Source organism: Rhinoderma darwinii, chromosome 1, assembly GCF_050947455.1.
Source record: "Rhinoderma darwinii isolate aRhiDar2 chromosome 1, aRhiDar2.hap1, whole genome shotgun sequence".
Taxonomy (NCBI): domain Eukaryota; kingdom Metazoa; phylum Chordata; class Amphibia; order Anura; family Rhinodermatidae; genus Rhinoderma; species Rhinoderma darwinii.
In genome coordinates, this window is record NC_134687.1 from 49315045 (window position 1) to 49339749 (window position 24705).

At 40.7% G+C, this 24705-nt stretch overlaps 1 protein-coding gene across 3 annotated transcripts in view; it reads left to right on the forward strand.

Moving 5' to 3' along the window:
* SLIT2 (slit guidance ligand 2) overlaps nucleotides 1–24705 on the forward strand; it is a 293209-nt gene that overhangs the window by 19505 nt on the left and 248999 nt on the right. For all 3 annotated transcript variants that reach the window (XM_075858543.1, XM_075858552.1, XM_075858558.1), the window contains exon 4: nucleotides 1014–1085. In XM_075858543.1, coding sequence (XP_075714658.1) covers nucleotides 1014–1085 — 72 coding nt within the window. The remainder of the gene's footprint in view (nucleotides 1–1013; nucleotides 1086–24705) is intronic.

The following is a 24705-nucleotide window of genomic DNA, read 5'->3' on the forward strand; positions in this document are numbered from 1 at the left end:
GGGGGCTGCCATTTTTTTTTCCATCTCTGTATGTGTCGATTAACGACACATACAGACATGGAATACGGCACATACAGTCCCATAGTGAATGCGAACGGGGCCCGTTCCATACACTATGCTGTACGCCATCTGTGTGGGAACGGCGCATGCGCCGCTCCCACACCGTCCAAATTGAAGGTCTTCGTCTGAGCGACGTCCGGCGCCATTTTCTTGTGGACCGGAAGCCCCGGCCGGACAGTAAGATTACTACTACCGGTCACGGCTTCCGGACTTGTGCACTTGGAGCGGAGGGAGCAGACGGAGCGGACGGACCGGAGGGAGCGGCGGCGGCAGGAGCAGGTAAGTTATTTCTGTGTATGTACGTGTTTTACTGTGTCTTTACTACTGTATGTTAACCTACTACACTGTGTGTTAGCTCAAAAAATGGCGACACACAGTGTAGGAGGTTTGACCGTTCAATCCCCTCCTTTCTCCCGGCACTAGCCAGGATAAGGGAGGGGGGATTCTGAGAGCTCACTAGAGCGAGTGAGTTTTCTCAAATTTTGCAGCATAAAGCAATGTGGTTGCTTTACCACATGCAAGGCTGCAATTTTATGAATTGCTCCATCTAGTGACCAGCACTGGGAAATGTTATAAATTAGAATCTAATTTATAATATTTCCTGACTCGTGAAAAAAATTAAAAAAATTAGGACAATGTTTATTCACTTATACACTAACTGTTTAACTAAAAAAAAAAAATTTTCTAGCGACATATTCCCTTTAATAGAAGTCTTTGGAGGTGGGATCGTCAGCATGAAACACATCCCGTGTGACAGAAGAGGCTGGTGATCTAACCTCCTTTTACTTACATTTCATATAGTAGTACAAATGCCCCCAGATCTGCTTAGTAGACAACCTTGCCTGTGAGTGACTGAGTGAACACAATCCTATGGGGGTAGACCTAATGTACAGTAATGCTGTTGTAACATACATTTTTTACTTAATATTTTTTTTTTTCTTGTTTTCTTTTAGGCGCTTAAATCGAAATAATCTTCAGGTATTTCCCGAATTGCTTTTTCTGGGAACTCCAAAGCTCTACAGACTGTAAGTTTACCTAACATTTATTATCTGCCTTATTGCATTGCTCAGGGAAAGCTTTCAACATACCATGTATTCCATCTCTTGTCACTTTATTTTCGAAAGTTATAATTTGTTGATTTTGCCAAGGCAATGAATGTTATATATGATCTCCAGAAGTAATATATCTTCTACTCTACCATTAGCTGAAGTTTATTGTCCTTTACAAATACTTGAGGGTGAGTCAAACGTCAGGAACCACCCAAATATCTATAAGATCTTTCAAATTAAAAGGAGGCAGCTTATTCGTATAGGAGACTTTACATACTAACATAGGAACTGGTCCACAAATGTAGCAGATAGTGAATTATCTAGTGAGAGACGACATACAACAAATATTTCAGTCTTACCGACTTAACGGAAAAGTTGCCATACTGTACACAATACATTTCCAAAGAGATAAAGACAAAATTATTGACATCAATATGCTGATATGAATACAGAAAGTATTTAATGCAAAACTTGACCGCCATTACATAACCAAAATTTCCATAAGCTTCTTTTAAGTTTTTTGGAGTAGTACTCCTGATTCTAGAACCAGTCATGATTTGAGGATGTCCCATAGAGAGCACAACATCGTTATATCACCTGTACAATGCTAAGCAAATCCTCAGAACATGACCTGTTGGGGATTTTGGAGGACTGGTGATGAGACATACTGCTTGAGAGGTCCTTGCAGGGGCGTAATTATAAAGGGTGCAGAGGTTGCGGTCGCATTTTGGCCAGTCTGAGGAGGCCCAAATGGTCATATAAGGAGACCAGTGCTATAAATAACGCATGATAGTTTGGGTGCCCTGTTACAGATTTTTACATTGGAGCCCAGGAGCCTCATGTTACGACTCTGGGACCTTGTACCCTATATAGAAGGATTGCCTTAGTCCTAGTTCACACTGAGGTTTTTTTGCGCTGTTTTTAGCGTGGAAACCACGTCGGAAACTGCACCAAAAAATGTCCGAAATCGCCTCCTTTTGATATCAATGGGAAGCGGAGGCGTTTTCTTCCCGCGAGCAGAAAAAAACAGTTGTGGAAAAAATAAGCGACATGCTCTTTCTTCCCGAGGTTCCGTCTCTGACCCCCCATTGAAATTAATGTCAGGCAGAGAAAGCATTTTTCCTGTGTTTTTTGTTCAATGGCCGCTGAAGAAAAACGCTGTGAAAAACGCTGCGAAAAATGCGGCAAAGAAAGTGCAGGCAGGTCAAAATCCGAAATTCCTGAAGGAATTTTGAGGCAGATTTTTCTGCCTACAAAAAACAGGGCCTTAAGATGCACCAGTTTTGGATCCTCCTTTATGGACTTATATACTCTGTTACCACCTTCTATATGAGACAATCGCCAATAAAGGTGTTGTTAAACAAGAACCAGTGTAAATTTATAGCGTTCCCTTTTCTAGCAGTGAGTTATTGCATATTTAGGACATCATCAATATAAAACAGGATCTATTATGGTGACCAATTTAATCAAACTTAGTAACCATGGATTAAAAAACAGTCAAATGTATCCAGACTTTTGACTCACCTGTATATCTACAAACCTCTTGTATCTTTTGTAATGGCGGAGGCTTGATCATATATGAGAACGCAGTGAATACAATCACTGTTAACAGGATATAAATATATTTTAATGAATTGATCTACTATTGAGTCGTAGTCAGCGAGATTTCCTGTCACTTCCATCCATTTGTGTGTTGTGAGAGTTCAGCTTGATATTCGCATGGTTTTACTCCTGAGGACTGGCCTGAATAATTGCGCTATTATGCGTTGGCTCCCAAAGGATTCATTTAATTTTTTTCTTTCTTTTCATTCTGTTTTATAAATAGTTTATGATAGCGAGGAAGTTCATTTAGGTGTGATAGTTTTTTATATATGTGGGCCAGTCGTACTCGTTACCGTGTTATATATGATATGTGATTATTGATACCATGCAAACAAATTATTACATTACTGTTTTGTCTTTTGGATACATCATTATATCAGTTAGGTTCCCTTAATATTCAGAGTTTTCTTTTGATTTGACAAATGTTAATATATATATATATAATGTTGCAGAGCTGAGTTTTTCATTCCTTGGGGATACATTGTTAGAACATTGGAATAATTTGAATCTTATATATATACAGTGAAGGAAATAAGTATTTGATCCCTTGCTGATTTTGTAAGTTTGCCCACTGTCAAAGACATGAACAGTCTAGAATTTTTAGGCTAGGTTAATTTTACCAGTGAGAGATAGATTATATTTTAAAAAAAACAGAAAATCACATTGTCAAAATTATATATATTTATTTGCATTGCACACAGAGAAATAAGTATTTGATCCCTTTGGCAAACAAGACTTAATACTTGGTGGCAAAACCCTTGTTGGCAAGCACAGCAGTCAGACGTTTTTTGTAGTTGATGATGAGGTTTGCACACATGTTAGATGGAATTTTGACCCACTCCTCTTTGCAGATCATCTGTAAATCATTAAGATTTCGAGGCTGTCGCTTGGCAACTCGGATCTTCAGCTTCCTCCATAAGTTTTCGATGGGATTAAGATCTGGAGACTGGCTAGGCCACTCCATGACCTTAATGTGCTTCTTTTTGAGCCACTCCTTTGTTGCCTTGGCTGTATGTTTCGGGTCATTGTCGTGCTGGAAGACCCAGCCACGAGCCATTTTTAATGTCCTGGTGGAGGGAAGGAGGTTGTCACTCAGGATTTGACGGTACATGGCTCCATCCATTCTCCCATTGATGCGGTGAAGTAGTCCTGTGCCCTTAGCAGAGAAACACCCCCAAAACATAATGTTTCCACCTCCATGCTTGACAGTGGGGACGGTGTTCTTTGGGTCATAGGCAGCATTTCTCTTCCTCCAAACACGGCGAGTTGAGTTAATGCCAAAGAGCTCAATTTTAGTCTCATCTGACCACAGCACCTTCTCCCAATCACTCTCAGAATCATCCAGATGTTCATTTGCAAACTTCAGACGGGCCTGTACATGTGCCTTCTTGAGCAGGGGGACCTTGCGGGCACTGCAGGATTTTAATCCATTACGGCGTAATGTGTTACCAATGGTTTTCTTGGTGACTGTGGTCCCAGCTTGCCTTGAGATCATTAACAAGTTCCCCCCATGTCGTTTTTGGCTGAGCTCTCACCTTCCTCAGGATCAAGGATACCCCACGAGGTGAGATTTTGCATGGAGCCCCAGATCGATGTCGATTGACAGTCATTTTGTATGTCTTCCATTTTCTTACTATTGCACCAACAGTTGTCTCCTTCTCACCCAGCGTCTTACTTATGGTTTTGTAGCCCATTCCAGCCTTGTGCAGGTCTATGATCTTGTCCCTGACATCCTTAGAAAGCTCTTTGGTCTTGCCCATGTTGTAGAGGTTAGAGTCAGACTGATTAATTGAGTCTGTGGACAGGAGTCTTTTATACAGGTGACCATGTAAGACAGCTGTCTATAATGCAGGCACCAAGTTGATTTGGAGCGTGTAACTGGTCTGGAGGAGGCTGAACTCTTAATGGTTGGTAGGGGATCAAATACTTATTTCTCTGTGCACAATGCAAATAAATATATATAATTTTGACAATGTGATTTTCTGTTTTTTTTTAAAATATAATCTATCTCTCACTGGTAAAATTAACCTAGCCTAAAAATTCTAGACTGTTCATGTCTTTGACAGTGGGCAAACTTACAAAATCAGCAAGGGATCAAATACTTATTTCCTTCACTGTACATAAAAGAAATAAAAATGCAATGTAAATGTATATATACATATATGCACATATTCATGTGATTGCTTTATGCAAGATCAGAAATATTACAATTATTATAATTATTAATTGCAATACATACATACAATAAATAAATAAAAATGCAATGTAAAAATGATAATGTATTAAATTACACACTTAGTTTTGCTGCATTTAAAAAAATGAATCTCCTACATTGTTATAAGCTAGGGCTACCTGGTAACACAATATTGCCTATGAGTCCCAGTACAATTGTGATCGAAACGTTGTCAAAATTTCCGAGTACAATATCTTGGTAACGGATGATGGTCATCCCGGGGAGCACTTATATCTGGCTAATTTACAGAGTTGCTTGCCTACATTGCCGTGTGTGTGGTCAGTTTCTGCACTTATGTGGTTATATCTGATCATCAAAGCTGCTATCTTGTATTCCATGTAAGCCATAGGTTCTCCCCTCAACAATGAGGACAATAATTTGGACAAAGTATACCCTTTAGGTCAAAGAATATTCATAGAAATAGACTTTACAACGTGTACTAGACATGGGAACAATGGACTACAGGCTCCCCTGGTGCCAGGACCGATGTAAATGTGATTATTATGTATATAGCATTGTAGAACACATCAATGTTACATGAGTAATAAATAATGAACCAATCCCGAAACTTGTGTTGGGAGCAATAATCATAAGACTATATTTATTTTTTCTTCATTTTCACTAAATTTCATGTCCGTAAAGCAAACAAAATTCTTTACAGATGAAGTGTTCGTGTAGATGAATAGCACAATATCTCCGTGGTGAGCTCATATTAGATGCACCTTTTAAATTCCCACATGTCTTTACCCTGATCTTTATCTACATTCCTGCCCATGATGACAATATATAGGACACAGGTTAACATTGAACATTTAACAATGATTTAAGAACAGGTAGAAGGAAGAAAATGTTCAGTGGCATCAATATAAAGAGCTCAGTAATGGACGTGTAGAGTATATGGCAGCATTAAAGAGCTTTTCCCCTTAAATAACCAAAAAAAGAGAGTAAGGGAGTGTATCACTCAATAACTAGACATATGTGCCAAACCGGAGTCTGGGAAAGAAGGTGAACGGCCCCTGACGGAGATGGAATGGCAGCAATATTGAATTGTGTCGACAATCCCCAGAAGTTTTAGCAATTTTACAGCAGAGGACTTTTAGAGAATTCTATTATTTATAGGGTTTTTAAGTTCCCATTAAGACATGCTATAGCGCAGGGGCAGACTGGAGTGCAGCATAGGGAGAAGTTTTCCAGAATTCTCAGGAAATGATGATCTATACCTTGTCTGAATCACAGTGTTTAGCAAACTCGCATAATTGAAACATTCTCGTAGTAATTGACTTGCAATGCGCTGACATCAGGTGTGGCCAGCCCCCGGTATTATATTTCATAATGCTTTTCAGTAGTGTACAGGATAGTACATTAAAGGGAATCCAGTCTACAAAGAACGAGGGCACAGAACTACGATATCTGCGGTGTTAGATTACTCCTGCCCAAGGCTTATTGCTGATCAGACCATAAAAAAAATATCTACTAAAAGCACATCTCTGCTTTTAAGGCTTTTAAGGATGCATTAGAAACATGGCGGAATCAATGCTGTGTAACACGCCGCACACAATAGCCATACATACTGTATCCATGTTCTCAAGATCCTGGTTTATAGTATAACACAGAGGCGTAACTAAAAGCACTTGGGCCCCAACGTAACGTCTATAACTCCCCCATCTATCACACTTCATGTATTGTACCGTCTCCTTGTATGGGGCAGAGGGACCTTTGGGGTCCATGGTGCGACCACATCCTCTGCACCCCCTAAAGTTACACGCCTGATACAACATGTTTCTGAGCTAACATGAATGATCGCTCCCTTCAGTTAAGTAACATGGTTAATAAGACAGACCTATAAAATATTTCCACTCAAAACCAAAAATTCAGAACTGACTGCATTTAACTGCAATATCTCTCTTCCTTCTAACACAGGGGTCCAGGTAGCTGAGATATTAGGTGTTGTTTGCTAACGTCATCACACTGTAGAGCGTTTCTAGCTGTCACTGTGCCTGCCTGACGTGGAGGATACACTCTGATCACTGTAGGTATTCTTTCCATTACAATATAGATCCTCCAGTGGGACAAAAAGGCTTTTTTTGACTTATTGATCCTGTAGAGCCATTGAATTGTTGGCCAAGAAAACAATTTCACCAGTGACCACAGTGTTCAATCACAGATATCCCTGTGTCACAGACGGCACAAGGACAGCTCTATCAGCTCTAAAGTGTGGGGGCCTCACCAAAGAGCTCCCCATATCTCAGCTTCCTGGTCCCGCAGAGTGGGTGATATGAGGCATATTGGGGTTGTAGGCACACCTGGATATTTAAGTCCAGAGGGAAGATAGGCATTAAATTTCAACCAAAGAAACGTATTTATTGGGGGCATGACTATTTTTGCAACATAATAAACTGCTAGCAAATGTTATTTTTGCATGTGAGATTAAATGAAATATTCAAGTGCAAACACAGTGATGAATGTAGCGCACACCACACTTACGTTCCACACTGGTGCATTTCTCAGCTGCACGGCTTCTTTAGAATTCATGAACATGGCGGAGTCTTTGAGGTAAAAGTACAAAGGTCAGCAGCACTCCATTCTAAACAGCGGAGACACTGTCAGGTTCTAGCTCTTGAACCTTTCGAACGACCTTAGAAGTAAAGGAAAACCACAGCACTTGTCCAATTTACAAAAAAAAAGTTTAGCTTTATTTACCAAATCTGATTAGATGAATACAATCTAAACACCTTATTTTGCAAATTGGACGAGTTCTGCGGTTCTCCTTTACTTCTACAGAGCCTGTACCGCCGCACAAGGAGCCTCTAAGGTTCTATAATACAGAGATGTAGGCACTTTGGATGCTGGTGTATGCTGCCTCCGTGTGCACCAAATTGCAGAGGTATTCTCCCCTAGTAGCCATGGTTCCGAGTGCCTCTATATGAAATCAGAGGTATATAGCGGTATAGTATGGCTCGACAGACTTCTATTGATGACTCTTACAGCTCCGTAGCCATGATACAGCTGTGTGCATGAGGCCTGAATGGAAAATAAAAAACTCACCACTGGAAGTCATTTTCATGCCGTTTACAACTGTGATAGTTTTTTTGTAAATAACTCTAAATTGTATTAATAAAAAGCAAATCAAATACTATACGTTGGACCTCCAAGCCAAGTAAAGGGGAACTCAAGCAATAAAGGAGAAAGAATGACTTCCACACTGTTTCACTTTTTGGTACTACGTGCAGCCCCCCTCCCCCTTCCCTCCCAGCTTCTGTGCATACTAATCATTATATGACCTCTAGTTGTAAATGAGATGCCAGGTGAAAGGGACTGCATGCTTGTTGTGTAGCCTAAAAGCAATATGAAAGAGAAAGAGGCTTGAGTGTATATGAATTATGATTCGCCACGGTTGATCGCCGCCAGCGGTCTACTATGCTTTCCCTTTGCTGTCTGCTCCGGTTTCTCCTTGGACTGGCTTCACGAGCACTGCATGGTCAGGTCAAGAAGCTTGCCTAGAAACAGAAGTACAGTTGCAGCTGTGTTTGTTGGATCTGGAGACCAGTTTAAATAGCATTTCCATTTATCCAGTCCATTAACAGAACTCTGTAAACTAATACCAACTCTGCATAAACTACAGGACAGTGTAATAAAATTACAAGCACTTGTTGACAGATGGGGGGCGTAAGTAAAAGAGAAGCAAAATGGTTCCTGTCTAAATGAGTCCGAGTGTCTTTCTTTTGGATAGAATTTTTTTTCGGAGGTATTTTATTCCTAATTACACAGACAGCTCTCTGTAAATAAATAAATGGATACGATTTTTGGCACATTTTCCAAATTATTTTTGATTTTTGAGTGCTCATTCAGGGTTTATTTACTGATTGATACGGATAGTTTAATCTGGCTGAGGTCATGAAAATTGGGAGCTGTTAAAATGTGCGTTTTTAATGTTACAGGAAAAACAATGACTTAAGTTATGGTAGTTTGGGACTTTTTGCTGCTGCTGACGTACCACTAGTGCTTATATCATAAAAGAGGGACATCAAAATATTGTAACTGGAAGACATTGCTTGTTTTTAATGTTGTGTTCTTGGATTTACAAGCATGTTGGAAACTCTCTGAACCTTCTCTTTATTTAAAGGGGTTGTCCGATTAAAATAAAAATTATTTATTACTTTTCTGAAATGAATAAACGTTGTATTACACTTGCTTTTCCAAACCTGCACTGATCGCAGGTTTTCAGTCCTTGTTGCGTGGACCCGGAAATTCAGAGCGGTCGTTTTTGTGGTGACGCGCCGACACAGGCTCCAGGGGGAAGGAGCTGCCCACCCTCTCTGTGTGTCGATGACGTGGGTGAAGGGGCCGGCTACTTGGCTCAATTCATCAGCTAAGCCAGCCCCCCTTCTCCATCATGACGGAGCCAGCCAACCACCTTTCTCCCAGACCCATCGTTGGCGCGCTACCGCAAGAACGGCTGCTCCAAGCTTCCGAGTCCATGCACTGAAAATCTGCGATCAGTGCAGGTTTGGAAAAGAAAGTATATTACAAAGTTTATTCATTTCAGAAAAGAAAAATAATAAATCGTTTTTATATCTGCCGGGCAAACACTTTAACGTAGGAATAGGGACATACTGTAAAGGGCATATTCACCTCTAAGACCCACATCTATAGGCAGAACATGATACCCGAGATGCCCGTTCCCAAAGTCCATGGGTCCTCATGCAGCTTGCTCGGCTCATTTTGTAACTTCTATAGGCTTGAATAGGTACACATCGGTGGCCACCTATCTATTCGCTATGGCAGCCTCCACTCATAGTACATCAAAGTCAAGGAATCCCACATTATCCTGATAGGTGAGGGTCCAAGCATTGAGACTTCCACCTATCAGACATTATAAAAATGCATTTATGAGAAACAGTTATCGCTGAATAGTAACAAATAAGATGCAAATTATTAAATATTGCAGATAAAAAAGCAATTTACTGTGAATGTAATAATATTTTCATAAATACTAGCTTTCATTGTAAGTTATTTGAGATATCCATATACAGTATATGAGCAGAAGTCCTGATGTGTCAATGGGCATGGAACAGAAGCTCCAGTTGGGAGAGTAAGGAGATTTCATAACAGAAAAATGCATAGGGAGGGGAGGAGCTAGCAGGGACTATACTTCTCTAAAAAGCCTGGGTGACTGTGTGATAGAATGATAACTTGATAGCTGCTAAAAATTTCTGCTGTAACTTAGCTGCTTCTTGCAGCCAGTTATAGGAAAAGAAAAGGGCAAATTGATGATCAGGACAAAAATGGTCGTTATACATGTTTGTGTATGGTCATATGATTTGCATTATTTTCTCATACTACTATCCTGCATTCTTCCACTGGCACCCTGGTCTACAGTACTCTTCTCTTAAACAGGAGTAAAATTTGCCTCCGCTGCAGTTGCTGCCCTCTTGACATTGTTAGTCCTTCTCCAACTATTCCAATTATGTTCAAATATGCAGAAGCAGTCACATGATAGAAGAAAAGATGGCATTTGCATTGTGCTTCCCTGTTTGCATTACCCCAGTGTCTTTTTTGTACATCTTTGTTCCCATTTGCGTCCATAGTAAAATACCAGTAACTGTTGCCCCCAAACTATTCTTTCTTTTTGTCTTGTCACTATCAATGGGAGTCAATTTTAGAATATGCAATGTTTTTGTGTCTCTTTTCAATGTATACAGGCCTGAGGTCTCCAACCAGTTTGTCACCAGCTGTTGCAAAACTACAACTCCAAGCATGCCCTGACAACCATTTTATAGTTGGCTGTCAGGGCATGCTGGAAGATGTAGTTTTGCAACAGCTGGTGAGTCACTGGTTGGAGACCCATGATGTAGACAAGTGTCAATACAAATACATGTGCTGAATTATATATTTTCTAGATAGACATATAAACATAGTTGTTTAGATTATATGTGCTCGGACTTCTATTTCTGGTTTTGGAGATTCCAGATTATTTTACAGATATATGCCAGAAACAAGTTCCGGACTATTGGAATCAAGGCATTTTACTGCAGTTTGTGTACACTTTTTACATAGATTTACAATGCTATGTAGATATAATTTATTAGATTTACTTCAAAGCCTGCAGATCCCACAGATAGCTTGTAGATGCAAACACTTTCCATCACTCTTCAGTTTGTTCAGCATTGACCTAAATGCTCATGACAGTGTTGTCCAACAACTGTACCGTTATCCCAGAGAAGAATTCTGCCTGCTGAGCACTATTGTGACACAAATCAATGCTGACTACTGCGTCTCTCTATCAGGGTTAATCAATATACTGGTTAGCACATTAGCTATAAAAATTGATTACAAACCTGCAAATAAAATGATGTATAATGACTTTACTCATGACCCGTACCCTGTACATAGAGATTAAAACTAGCTATTGCATGACATTGAGACGGGTGATCGGGGGTCTGTTGGGACCTTCGATGATTCAAAGTATACTATGGTCTCTTCTTCTATTTCTGTATATACTAGGTTAATGTTGTCTCTATATTAATGGGTGGTGAGAACCTGCACAGGGAAGTGATCTCCACCATTGCTGTAATGTTAGTAAACAAAGATGTAGAAAATATATTTGAGTCATGAATGTGTTGGTGTCAGGCAGCTCTTGAAAGGGGCCCTATTTTTATCTTTGCTATAGTTTCTCTGGTCCTCTATGCATGCCACTGTAAGCAAGTGCAGTAAAGTCCAATTGATTTCATTGGGGTATAGAAAGAAATAATTTATCTGACTGTTTTTTGTGTGCTTTTATGCTGTTTTTCAGTAAATTATATTAACCCGTTAGTGACCACCAATATGCCTTTTAACGGCGGCCACTAACGGGCTTTATTCTGATACATACGCCTTTTCACGGCGCTGCATCAGAATAAAATTGCGGCGCCGTGAAAGGAGATAGCTCCCTGCTCTCAGCTACCGGAGGTAGCTGAGGGCTTGGAGCACACTCTGGGGACCGTTGTTTGCGGTCCCCAAACCGGCGATCGCCGGTATTCAGCGAATACCGGCGACCGCCGTTACAACTAGTGCAAATGGTGGAAATGGACATTTTTATCTCCTCTCACCATGAATGTTTGGTGAGAGCAGATAAAAAACTAACCTGAAGGGCCTCCGATGCCCGCGATCGTGTCCCCCTTCTCTTCTCCTCCCGCAGCTCCCGGGAAGAGAAAAAAAATGGCGCCCGCGCACACAATCTAATTAAGATTGCGGCGCCGTGCAGAGGGATAGCTCCCTGCCCTCAGCTACCAGAGGTAACTGAGGGCTTGGAGCACAGTCTGGGGACCGTTGTTTGCGGTCCCCAAACCGGCGATCGCCGGTATTCAACGAATACCGGCGATCGCCGTTACAATTAATGCAGCATTGAAATCTGACTTTTTATCTCCTCTCACCATGAATGCTTGGTGAGAGGAGATAAAAAACTATTTGTTAGGCCTCCGATCGTGCCCCCCCTCCCCCCAACCGCCGGAAAAAAAAATAAAAAAATGGCGCACGCATGCGCTGTCAGTGAAAGGCAGCTATTCTGCCTGTAAATGGAAACTGATCAGGGACCGTTATAATTGGTCCCTGATCAGATGGTCACTGTGATATACCTATCACAGTGACCATAGTCCCATATTTTCAAAATACAGCACAAGATTTGTGCTCTTTCCCTCCCTCCTCTCACTGTAGTTGATCTGTGAGAGGAGAGAGAGAAATACTATACAAATCTTGTGCTGTATTATACTGTAAAATACACCACATACTTACTCGCCAGTGTTTTCCGATATTATCCGAATATTGTCCGTAATTTACCCCAGATTACCCGTAATCACCCCAGATTACCCGTAATTACCCCAGATTACCCGTAATTACCCCAGATTACCAGTAATCACCCCAGATTACACGTAATCACCCCCGTTTTTTTGTTTGTCTTCTAAAAAAACAAAAAAAAAAACAATTATTAGTGTGGTGAACATGAACCGCAGAAGCCGCAGAATGTTCTCTGCAGAGCAGGCATACGCCATGCTGTGCTCTAGCAGTTCCGGCAGTGATACGGACACTGCGTCAGAAGCAGAACTTGGCTCAGAAAGCGACACAAGTTCTGCTTCTGCCACTGGACCCCCCAGCCCTATGGTGGTGGACGCAGCGGTCAGCGGTGAAGCGTCAGGAAACGGGCCTAGTACTGCAGTCCCTTCCGCAATTTGGGATCCTGCAATTGCTTTCTCCCCCCAAGTTTTGCCATTTACAGCGACTCCAGGCATCAACGCAGATGTCTCAAATTTTAGTCCCTATAATTTTTTTCATTTGTTTATAGGCGATCAGGTCCTGGAACTAATCGTCCAGCAGACGAATTTATACGCCAGGCAATTTGGCACCCAAAATCCCAGGTCTTGCTATGCCAGAGGATGGATCCCCACAACAGTTTCTGAAATAAAATTTTTTGGGGGAATTACCCTAAACATGGGGATAGTAAAAAAAACCTCTATCCGCTCCTACTGGGCTACCAGCGCTATCCATAGCACGCCTGTATTTGCAGCCGTTATGGCCCGAACGCGCTATGAGACTCTAATGCGTTTCATGCATTTTTCTGACAATACACAAATCCCCCCAAGAAGTGGCCCAGCCTATGATCGCCTCAACAAACTGAGACCCCTAATCTCCCTCCTAAGTGACTCATTTTTCAATTTATACACCCCAGGCCAAAAACTAGTCCCTTATGTCCTTCAAGGGCCGTCTATCGTTTCGACAATACATCCCCTCCAAAAGAGCCCGATACGGAGTGAAACTCTATAAGGTGTGCGAGAGCACAACGGGCTACACCTGTGGCTTTTTCATTTATGAGGGCAGGGACCGCCACCTTAATCCCCCAGGATGCCCAGAGGATATTGGCATTAGTGGGAAAATTGTCTGGGAACTCATGGTGCCATTCCTACAAAAAGGGTACCATGTGTACACCGACAATTACTACACCAGTGTCCCCCTGTATAAGTCCCTCCATGCTGCGAATACAGGGGCCTGTGGGACGGTACGAAAAAATAGTCGGCTTCCCTCAACGACTGGTGTCCAGGCGACTAGAAAGGGGTGCGTCACTCTTATTTGCAAGTGACCAGTTGCTCGCTGTCAAATGGAGTGACAAAAAGGATGTGTACATGCTCTCCACTGTGCACGAGGACACCACAGTGGCAGTAAGAGAGAGGGGCGCTACCTCTGATAAGAGGAAACCGGTCTGCGTGGTGGACTATAACAAGTTCATGGGGGGAGTCGATCTATCTGACCAGGTCATACAACCGTACCTGGTCAAGCGCAAAACTAGGGCCTGGTATAAAAAGGTAGCGATCTACCTTATCCAGATGGCCACTTACAACAGCTATGTGCTGTACAAGACCCAGGGAACGCTCAGTTTCCTCCAGTATCAGGAGAAAATTATAGAGCACCTCCTGTTTGACTCCCCCGCACCTAGAGACTCCTTCCAGTCAGAGGATGTCAAAAGGCTCACTGAGCGCCACTTCCTTCACCCCGTCCCTGCCTCTGTGAACCAAAGATACCCCCAAAAGAGATGCCGGGTGTGCAGTAAACACGGAAGGAGGAGCGATTCCCGGTTTTACTGCCCCATGTGCCCTTCAAATCCAGGCCTGTGCAATTACCCCTGTTTTGAGACCTACCACACCGTTTCTAATTATTAATTTTATCTATAATTTAGGGAAAACCAAAAAGGGTGGGGTGGGGGGGGGGGATTCTTTTTAGGGAGTCAATTTCATTTATGCATATTTTTTTGTTTAGTTTCTGGGCTTTCCAAGGGAGGGAGGGATTCTCATGGGGAGGTTTATTTATTTCAGACTGTAAAACTAAATTTCCCCTTTATGATTTTTTTTATACAATTCTTGGACAATTAAATCCAGGACTTGATCACTCACAAATGAATACAGTTTATTGTGCAGGAGCCCACATCTGTCTATTCAGAACATGGACCCCCACAAGCGTTCTTGAAATAAAAAATAAATGTGGGCATTGCCCGTGAATTAGTGGAAGTCGTGCATTTTAGAAATGGTTACAAGAATAAATTGGGGATGTATTTCCTTTTTCTTATGACTACGTCTTGCCACATACAGCGGTTACATTCCTAATTCTGTACCGTGATACGGGCATGATATTTTTTTTTTGGAGGATCTCTAATAATCGAGCTGTTCCTTATCAATACACCATGGTCTTTGTTACGGTTCTTCTGGAAATACTGACATCATTTTGGGGATTAGTGATCCTTTACTGTTCCTATAGATGGTTTTGGACATTGCCCCTCTATATATTCTGTAGGTGATTGGTTGTTTTGTGCACATAGCGGTTCCTACCTTGCCGGGCAGGGGCCTGTTATTGTGTTCCGCGTCACTTGGCACATTCGTCCCTCATAAGGATTGATGGAGCTAAAGAGATGTTGTACAACCAGTCACTGAAAAAAAAATCCTTGTCATGACAGCCCTGCAGGTGTTCTTCTATCTAGTGAACAGACTCGAGTTTGCAACATAGTTGGAGACATTTTCCTCCATTTGTTTGAAGATATTGCCCGTCACTCCAGTACAGTTTATTTTTTCCTCTCTGACTGATTTTATATTAGGACAGAATTCTGTCCACAATTACATCATAATGGCACCAACTGCTTCTTCAGCAAGACATAGTCATAAGTAGAGGCAAATACGTCTATAGCTACATTTATCCGTTATGAATACACGGCTTCACTTCTCTTCTGTATGCCGCACAAATTTATTAATGTGGCGTATTTCTAACAAAATAACCTTCTACCACGTCTCCTCTATTTCATGTGGAAACGTAATAAGAGTTTGAAGAAAACATTATATACCCATAGTGTCTGAAATGATATCCATTATTTCCTCCTTTAAAAAATTTTTGGTCCGCATGCCCACTACACCACTAGATGAATACCTTTAGGGGTTTAGTTTTTAAAATGGGGTCATTTCTGCGTGGTTTTTTTTTGTTCAGGCAGCTCAATGCCTCTAAATGCATGATATGGGGCCTAGAATTTATTCAATTGTGCCCTGAAAGCCAAAGGGTGCTCCCTCTCTTTTTGGCCCAGCCACACGTCTAATAAGCAGATTGGGGCAACAATGAGAGTATTTTTGAAAACAGGAGAAACCGGGTGATAGATTTTGGGGTGTGTTTCTTCATTCTTATGGTCGCTTTACACAGAAATCGGTCTTCAAAGTGATATTTTTATGGAAAAAGTGTTTTGTTTTTTTTTTTCCACCTGCTATGCATTAAATTTAGCAAAAAACTGTGGGGTCAAAATACTCACTACACCGCTAGATAAATACCTTAAGGGGTCTAGTTTTCTAAATGGGGTCGTTTATGGGGAGTTTCTATCATTCTGGTAGCTCAAAACCTCTCCAAATATACAGTGGGGCCTAAAACATTTTCAAGCAAAATAGGAGTCCTGAAAGCCTCCGGGTGCTCCCTTCCTTTCAAGCCCTGCTGTGTGTCCAGGCAATGCATTAGAGTCACAATGGGGGCATTTTTGAAAACAGGAGAAACAGGGTGATAGATTTTGGGGTGTGTTTCTTCATTCTTATGGTCGCTTTACACAGAAATCGGTCTTCAAAGTGATATTTTTATGGAAAAAGTTTTTGGTTTTTTTTTTCACCTGCTATGCATTAAATTTAGCAAAAAACTGTGGGGTCAAAATACTCACTACACCCCTAGATAAATACCTTAAGGGGTCTAGTTTTCTAAATGGGGTCGTTTATGGGGAGTTTCTATCGTTCTGGTAGTTCAAAACCTCTCCAAATATACAGTGGGGCCTAAAACATTTTCAAGCAAAATATGAGTCCTGAAAGCCTCCGGGTGCTCCCTTCCTTTCAAGCCCTGCTGTGTGTCCAGGCAATGCATTAGAGTCACAATGGGGGCATTTTTGAAAACAGGAGAAACAGGGTGATAGATTTTGGGGTGTGTTTCTTCAGTCTTATGGTCGCTTTACACAGAAATCGGTCTTCAAAGTGATATTTTTATGGAAAAAGTGATTTTTTATTTTTTTTCACCTGCTATGCATTAAATTTAGCAAAAAACTGTGGGGTCAAAATACTCACTACACCCCTAGATAAATACCTTAAGGGGTCTAGTTTTCTAAATGGGGTCGTTTATGGGGAGTTTCTATCGTTCTGGTAGTTCAAAACCTCTCCAAATATACAGTGGGGCCTAAAACATTTTCAAGCAAAATATGAGTCCTGAAAGCCTCCGGGTGCTCCCTTCCTTTCAAGCCCTGCTGTGTGTCCAGGCAATGCATTAGAGTCACAATGGGGGCATTTTTGAAAACAGGAGAAACAGGGTGATAGATTTTGGGGTGTGTTTCTTCATTCTTATGGTCGCTTTACACAGAAATCGGTCTTCAAAGTGATATTTTTATGGAAAAAGTGATTTTTTATTTTTTTTCACCTGCTATGCATTAAATTTAGCAAAAAACTGTGGGGTCAAAATACTCAGTACACACCTAGAGAAATACCTTAAGGGGTCTAGTTTTCTAAATGGGGTCGTTTATGGGGAGTTTCTATCGTTCTGGTAGTTCAAAACCTCTCCAAATATACAGTGGGGCCTAAAACATTTTCAAGCAAAATATGAGTCCTGAAAGCCTCCGGGTGCTCCCTTCCTTTCAAGCCCTGCTGTGTGTCCAGGCAATGCATTCGAGTCACAATGGGGGCATTTTTGAAAACAGGAGAAACAGGGTGATAGATTTTGGGGTGTGTTTCTTCATTCTTATGGTCGCTTTACACAGAAATCGGTCTTCAAAGTGATATTTTTATGGAAAAAGTGATTTTTTATTTTTTTTCACCTGCTATGCATTAAATTTAGCAAAAAACTGTGGGGTCAAAATACTCAGTACACACCTAGATAAATACCTTAAGGGGTCTAGTTTTCTAAATGGGGTCGTTTATGGGGAGTTTCTATCGTTCTGGTAGTTCAAAACCTCTCCAAATATACAGTGGGGCCTAAAACATTTTCAAGCAAAATATGAGTCCTGAAAGCCTCCGGGTGCTCCCTTCCTTTCAAGCCCTGCTGTGTGTCCAGGCAATGCATTCGAGTCACAATGGGGGCATTTTTGAAAACAGGAGAAACAGGGTGATAGATTTTGGGGTGTGTTTCTTCATTCTTATGGTCGCTTTACACAGAAATCGGTCTTCAAAGTGATATTTTTATGGAAAAAGTGATTTTTTATTTTTTTTCACCTGCTATGCATTAAATTTAGCAAAAAACTGTGGGGTCAAAATACTCAGTACACCCCTAGATAAATACCTTAAGGGGTCTAGTTTTCTAAATGGGGTCGTTTATGGGGAGTTTCTATCGTTCTGGTAGTTCAAAACCTCTCCAAATATACAGTGGGGCCTAAAACATTTTCAAGCAAAATATGAGTCCTGAAAGCCTCCGGGTGCTCCCTTCCTTTCAAGCCCTGCTGTGTGTCCAGGCAATGCATTCGAGTCACAATGGGGGCATTTTTGAAAACAGGAGAAACAGGGTGATAGATTTTGGGGTGTGTTTCTTCATTCTTATGGTCGCTTTACACAGAAATCGGTCTTCAAAGTGATATTTTTATGGAAAAAGTGATTTTTTATTTTTTTTCACCTGCTATGCATTAAATTTAGCAAAAAACTGTGGGGTCAAAATACTCAGTACACACCTAGATAAATACCTTAAGGGGTCTAGTTTTCTAAATGGGGTCGTTTATGGGGAGTTTCTATCGTTCTGGTAGTTCAAAACCTCTCCAAATATACAGTGGGGCCTAAAACATTTTCAAGCAAAATATGAGTCCTGAAAGCCTCCGGGTGCTCCCTTCCTTTCAAGCCCTGCTGTGTGTCCAGGCAATGCATTCGAGTCACAATGGGGTCATTTTTGAAAACAGGAGAAACAGGGTGATAGATTTTGGGGTGTGTTTCTTCATTCTTATGGTCGCTTTACACAGAAATCGGTCTTCAAAGTGATATTTTTATGGAAAAAGTGATTTTTTATTTTGTTTCACCTGCTATGCATTAAATTTAGCAAAAAACTGTGGGGTCAAAATACTCAGTACACCCCTAGATAAATACCTTAAGGGGTCTAGTTTTCTAAATGGGGTCGTTTATGGGGAGTTTCTATCGTTCTGGTAGCTCAAAACCTCTCCAAATATACAGTGGGGCCTAAAACATTTTCAAGCAAAATATGAGACCTGAAAGTCTCCGGGTGTTCCCTTCCTTTCGGGCCCTGCCGTGTGTCCAGGCAATGCATTAGGGTCACAATGGGGGCATTTTTGAAAACAGGAGAAACAGGGTGATAGATTTTGGGGTGTGTTTCTTCATTCTCATGGTCGCTTTACAAAGAAATCGGTCTTCAAAGTTATACTTTTATGAAAAAAGTGAGATTATATTTTTTTACGCCTGCTTTGCATGAATTCTTACAAAAAAACTGTGGAGTCAAAATACTTACAACACCCCTTAATAAATACCTTAAGGGGTGTAGTTTGCAAAATGGGGTCACTTGTGGGGGTTTCCACCATTCTGACACCTATGAGCCTCTGAAAACCTGGCTTGGTGCAGGAAAACCAAATGTACTTCAAAATGTATAAAATTATTACTAAACTTGTAAGTCTTCTAAATTGCTCAAAAAAAAATTTTTTTTTTCAAAAGTGCTGCCAAAATAGAGTAAAGAGATGGAAATATATATTTAATAAAAAAATTGTACTGTATGTATGTACATATGTGACATTGCCGTTAAAAATAGGGAAAAATTATAATTTTTACAAAATTTCTTCATTTTTTCTATTTTTTTATTAATTTCCGTAAATCGTATCAGTCTACTTTTACCACTAAAATAAAGTACAACATGTGATGAAAAAACAATGTCAGAATTACTTGGATATTCAAAACTTTCGCTTAGTTATTCTCTGATAAAGTCACACATACCAGATTTAACAAATCTGGCTTGGTCATTAAGGCCCAAACAGGCCCGGTCATTAAGGGGTTAAGGTGTTAACAGGTTTTCCTATCTGTAAACTATAGGATGGAGCTTGACTACCCTGCCAAATTATGTAGAGGACTGGGCAGGGGCAGAACCTCTTATGAATATTTATGAGCAACTATTTTGATTGAAATTCTAAAGGATGATAATATATATCATATAAAAAAAAACACAAAACCATACACAATACAGAATAAATGTATTATATAGTTCTAAAATAAATAGTGCAAACAGGATTATACTGACAGTAGCCCAGGCTTTAGATTTGCAGGCCATTATATTAACTGTGTGTGTGTGGTATAATGTGCCCCCTTTATAACATTTAATCCCTTTGATCATCCAGAAAATGACAAAATCAAATTCTTCTTTATTAATTGTTACATTTATCTATAGGTTTAAACCATTTTAAATACAAACATGAGTGAATTCATTGTGTCAGCTCAGATTACAGCGTGGGGAAGTGGATGTGTCACATATTATAGTCCTCAGCTTCATTATTCTGCAGGCCCGCTTGGCCCCTGCCACAATAAATTCAACAACAGTACCGCTGGAATTTCAGGTTACTGTTGCTACGGTTACCGCTGTCCGACAGATTGACATCATTAGTCATACCGTGATCTGCCATGATAGCTACCGCTGATTTTGTTCTCTGAAGAGGACACTAAAGACCTTTTCAAGCAGCAGCAAGATGGCAATCCATTATTTGTATGTGATTGAGGGGAGATGTGTACTTCTTAGCCTGGAAACACCAATAGATTATTATACTGTTAGAAATATGGTAAACAGCAACTTTGTAAAATCTGAGCTCTGTACCTCTCGAGGGAAAGTGATTGAAATTACATTCACATATGAATAATGTTCTTGTGTAAATTACAATTATTAGATTGTGACAATCCCTATAAATGCAAGGTTAAAGGGGTTGTCCAATTTAGAAAACCCATTTTTATACAGTGTTTCATATTAGGTATTTCTGAATTAAAGGGTTTCTCGACTTTGGACAATCCCTACTTGCTAGAAGGGTCAACAATAAACTGATCTCAACAAAGGTCATCCTGCCGGGACTCCCAGCAATCAGCTGTAATCTGTGGGGAGACCAGTCAGTAAGTGTTCAACTTCCCTGCAGCGCCACTGCAGGGGAAATTAAGCATTACACTGTGCTCATTCAAATCAAGGGGCTGTCTATGTAAAGCAGGACAGGACAGGTTCTGCAGAGCAAGAGACGCTCTTTGTAACCAATCTCTACTCTGGCCCAGAGATGAGGACCCCGAACCGGGGAACCCCTCTATTAACTCAGGATTCCCTAATAGAGTATATGACAATGGATTTTCTAAACAGGACAACTCCTTTAATAGAGGTGGGTCCTCTGTTCAGGATCCTCATCTCTTGGCCAGAGTGGATAGCAGTTACAAAGGGCATCTCTATTTCTGTAAAACCTGTTCTGGCCTGCATTACATAGACAGCCCCATGATGTGACTGAGCACTGTGTAATGCCTAATGTCCCCTGTGGTGGCGCTGCAGCAAAATTCATCACTTACTGCCAGGTTTTCCCACAGATACACTGTATCCTCATGCCCCTTATATATAAATGTAGTTGTCTGAGCTCTTCTTATATATGAAGTATTTTAAGATTCTGTACAGATGTTTCTGAGATACGGTATATTGATTCCTAGAAGCAGCAGATACTGGGTGACAACCACTAATGGCAGTCATTACAGTGGCCATAGAGGTTGTCACCAGGGGCCTATAGAGAACAGAGAGGACCTAATAGCAATAGCTCTGGATGACCAGTGTTGTGAGCCCTGCCTCGATAGGAGAGTCTTCAATATTGTAGTAAATAAAATATTAATATCACCAGTAAGTAACACATCCGCCAGGTCCTCAAGAGCAAGAGATGTCGTTGTAGATGTTCTTATAGATAAGGGTACGGAATAGGGATCCCACTGAACCAGGCAACCCCTTCACATCTATGGCTAGACATACCGAGACATACCTGATGCAAAGACATGGCAGAAGAACCCACATTTTTTTGTCATCACCAATAACCATTGTCAAGTGCAGCAGAACTGAGTTTGTCACTTAACAATCTTGATGCGTTATCTGCGGTTTCACAAAGAAGAATGTAATGTAACTTCAAAGAAGCCTATTACACTGGCCGATATTGGCCGTTGCAGCGAGCGCCGATCAACGACACATCGTTGATCGGTGCTCGTTTGCTCCTGTCACAAGGCGCTATGGATGGGGACGAGCGGTCGTTACTCTGATCGCTCATCCCCATACATTATTATCATGTCGGCAGCGCGTCTCCCTGTTTACAACAGGGAGATGTGCTGCCGACAATGATAATATTTCACTTTTTTAAAACTATACGATCATCAGATGATCGAGCGTTTGTGCGTTCTTCGGCTGATCGCTGCCCTGTTTACACAGGGCAATTATCGGCAACGTCTAAAACCCCCTTTACATATCAAACTCACTACTTCGACACCTGTACTATTTCATGCTTGTAGTCTGAATGTGTTAACAGACTAGTCTCCCATAAACAGCAGTCTGTAGTCTGACTGAGGGAAATTTTAATTTCTCTGTTTGTCCTGCTGTATTTTTTAATCCTTCCCTCTAAAATTGGCAGCCTTTTTTGTTTTATTAACATCATATTAGGGAATTGCTTTTAAGCAATTTCCTGATCTGATGTAATGCACGTATAAGTGTAAAGTGAAGCTGCGCTGGTAATATCCGTTGTTACAATGTAACGACCCCCCTGCAAAGCCTCATTTATAATACATGGTTCATCCATAAATCGCTTTCTTCTGTTTGGAATTTTCTGTTGTAAAAACAGTATCATCAGATTTATTTTTCTGTTCACTTCTTATGCAGTCTTCTGAAAACAATGAAATGCTACGCCGGAGAGCTTCATGCTTGAGAGCCCACCGTTTATTGCAGATGAAATGTATATTGTTAGTAGGAGTGAAGCATAAATCCTTTATCTGATGCTTTGCTGGGCAGAGAGGAAAGATTCATTCTGTCTAATATGTGGTTTGTGTAAATGACCTGTTTTCTAACCAGTGGGACATTATCTGTTATCAGCTGGAGACAAAGGGAAATTCATGATATTTTCTATTGCTGCTCGTAACTTCTCCCAGCCTTATAGAAACCTTCTCCTGCACAAATGTCAGGGAGCTAATAAGTTGTGAGGTTTCCAAATTTTATAGGAGGGAATTTATCAACCACTCTATGCCAGTTTTCTGGCCTTTTTACGCCACCCTCGTCACTGTTGATAAAACGGGCATGGTTTACCAAAGAAGGCAGGGCCACCGCAGCCCGACAAATTGACTATAATTTACAATAGAAATGGTGTGCGCCTCTAAATAAATCCATCGCAGATGAAACGCCACTCTCAAATAACGGAAGCGCCCTGGTTCCATTGCATGATGGACATTATCGGTGCTCATCAGAACCCTATAGTGTAAATTAAAGAATATCTAAACTTTCAAAAAACTACTGATATGTCATAGTGACATGTCAGAAGTTTTGATTGGTGGGGATCTGAGCACTGAGACCCCCACCGATCGCTAGAAACGAAGCAGCAGAAGTGCTCGGGTGATCGCTGAGCAGCTCCGTTTATGATCAGCTTTTCCTAAGGAAAGACGAGCAATGGGTGAACGGGCGAAATAGAAAGTCTATGAGTCCGTACACCAACTGTTTGGTCGAACAGAAACTAAGCGCTCACCCGAGTTCTTCTGCTGATTTGTTTTAGTGATCGGTGGGGTCTCAGTGCTCAGGCCCCCACCGATCAAAACTTCTGACATAGCAATATAAATTTCTACAACTTTGAAGCAATTTCTATTGAAATGTGGAGGAAAAAAAATCATGTGACAAACTACTTGAAAGTTATATGTCACTATGTTGTCTTTTAACTGTATGTCCCCACCTGTGATAATACAGAAACAGACTTTTTTTTTTTTTTTACTTGAAATATATTCTGGGGAAAAAACATTTTTTTTATCTTCTTACAAAGTTATTGTTTCCTGAAAGTTATGAGAGGAGGCTAAACCAGAAAGTTTATTGTAGGCCAACCAGGGCATTTGATGGCTTATTGCAGCTTACTGGCCTTGTGCACTCTGTTTATTTCTCAAGTAATATTAATCCCCGGCTATAGAAAGACGTTATTTCACCATCAACTGCCAATCAACATTGGAAAAACAAGTTTCTTTCCAGAAAGGATTTGAGATGCTGACGAAGGAATAAAGAGAGTCCCTTGACTAATATATAAAGAGGGAAGCAGCTGCACATAGGAAAGTCTATGAAGAGTCATTGTACTATTAACTACCCTGTCACAGGACTAGTCCATTTTTTAGATGATAAATTAAACCGGCTGTCCACCTTATTCCTGACTCAGCTTTCACTGTCTTCTTGTAGGATCACTTACGCGCGACAAATCATATATTTCGTATTCTGATAGATTTTTGCCGCAGGTTTTTGTTTTAAATGTTAAACGTATAAATTAAAAGCAAAGTTGGACTACAGTTGTAGCAGAGCTGAATAGGTTAGTGAACTGTTTCTTCTGTCCATCGTCATAACCAACAGTCTTTAGAAAAACCATAGAACATATCGTGAATTTACAACTTCAGCTCTGCTACATATAAATATATTGTATAATTGAAATGGAATAAAATGATGTAAGTCATTTAATCTGGTAAATGATTATTACTTTGATTATTTCTGTTTGAATATTTTAAACTATTTCAGCCGGTTCAAACTATTGTATTGATTTAC